The 1,716-nt window shown below is 27.6% G+C and overlaps 1 protein-coding gene across 1 annotated transcript in view; it reads left to right on the forward strand.

The window, feature by feature from the left end:
* LOC112099646 (alpha-galactosidase-like) overlaps positions 1-1,716 on the forward strand; it is a 6,107-nt gene that overhangs the window by 1,707 nt on the left and 2,684 nt on the right. Inside the window, exons 2-8 of the mRNA XM_024187071.1 lie at positions 178-236; positions 382-438; positions 548-582; positions 723-826; positions 940-1,015; positions 1,260-1,384; positions 1,511-1,594. Coding sequence (XP_024042839.1) covers positions 178-236; positions 382-438; positions 548-582; positions 723-826; positions 940-1,015; positions 1,260-1,384; positions 1,511-1,594 — 540 coding nt within the window. The remainder of the gene's footprint in view (positions 1-177; positions 237-381; positions 439-547; positions 583-722; positions 827-939; positions 1,016-1,259; positions 1,385-1,510; positions 1,595-1,716) is intronic.

The raw sequence follows: 1,716 nt of genomic DNA on the forward strand, positions 1-1,716 counted from the left end.
TATGTTAAGAATTTTAAATTGACCAACTTAAAGCACTCTAATTTCAACTTTTGATGTGGTTAAAGGAGCAAATAATCAAATGCTAATTGCTTATTTACATTTTTCTTCTCTTTTACAACTCTCAGTCAGCATACATTTTCTAATGATAAAATTAATTTTAATTTTTTTTGTGGTCAGATGGAATAGTTGGAATCACTTCGGTTGCAACATTCAAGAGAAGCTGATTAGGGAAACAGGTAAAATAATCATCCTTATAAACATTAACAAATAATCGAAATTAATTATAAATTTTATTCCGCAAAATTTAATATTAATCCCACCTAATTAATTAATTAGTTGATTTCTAATTATTTATTTTAAAAAATTTGTTGCCAACAACAGCCGATGCAATGGTGACATCTGGACTTGCCGCCTTAGGTTACCAATATATAAATTTAGGTTGGTCTAATTAGTTAGCTTATTACTTTTTTTTTTTTTTTGTGTTGATGCTATTTTCTGAATTAATAAGTAAATCTAAAATAATTTATTTCAATATTATTTCCACTAGATGATTGCTGGGCTGAACTTAATAGAGACTCCACGGTACTTTTTAAAGATTATTCATGAGTTTTTCTAATTATTTTGTCTAATTAATTTTTCAATACTTATGAGTAATTAAGTAAATGTATACTGATGCTAATGATTTTCAAAGTTAATTAATTTTCAAAAAAAAAAAATCGCAGGGAAATTTCGTTCCTAAAGCTTCAGCATTTCCAGCTGGAATCAAAGCATTAGCAGATTATGTTCATGCCAAAGGGCTGAAGCTTGGAATTTACTCAGATGCTGGGTAAATTTAACTACATTTGATTGATCGAGATATTTTAATATTTATAATTTTTTTTAATTTGAATCGTTTTTTTAATTATTATTGTTTTTCTTATGTTTTCCATATATGTGAAGCACTCAAACCTGCAGTAAAACTATGCCTGGATCTTTAGGCCACGAGGAACAAGATGCAAAAACCTTTGCTTCCTGGGTGAGTAAATATAATTGAATAGGAGTTACAAGAAAAAATAAATAAAATTCTTAAAGTCTTTGTACATCAATAAATTTTTATCTTTTAATAACTACATATATGGTGGGTGGTGGGTAGAGTTTTTTATTTAAATTATTAAGCACTTTATAATTCTTGTTTAATTAACATATTGAAGTATTCTTTTACTTAATGTACCTTTACATTTTGATACTTATTTAAGTATTGAGTCATGAATTAAAAACAGGGAGTTGATTACTTGAAGTATGATAATTGCTTTAATACTGGTACAAGCCCTAAAGAAAGATATCCGATAATGAGCAAAGCATTATTAAACTCTGGAAGGCCAATCTTTTTCTCTCTATGTGAATGGTGAGATTTTTTATTTACACATTTCATTAATTTATTAATTATTTTATTTAATCTCTAATCACATGTAGCATTGCATATTAAGTGTTAATTATTTGTTATTATTATTTTTAAATTGAAATCTTATAGGGGACGAGAAGATCCTGCTACTTGGGCTCCAAAAATTGGAAATAGTTGGAGAACCACAGGTGACATAAAAGACAACTGGAACAGGCAAGCATCTTACCTAATTAAAATTTTTAGTTTCATATAAAATTAAGTAAAATTTTAGTCTATGAAGAAGGGGAGAAATACTTATATGAATCCGTGCACCACCATAGTATGTTTACGAATAC

The sequence above is a fragment of the Citrus clementina genome, unplaced genomic scaffold, assembly GCF_000493195.1.
Source record: "Citrus clementina cultivar Clemenules unplaced genomic scaffold, Citrus_clementina_v1.0 scaffold_3, whole genome shotgun sequence".
In the NCBI taxonomy this organism is placed as follows: domain Eukaryota; kingdom Viridiplantae; phylum Streptophyta; class Magnoliopsida; order Sapindales; family Rutaceae; genus Citrus; species Citrus x clementina.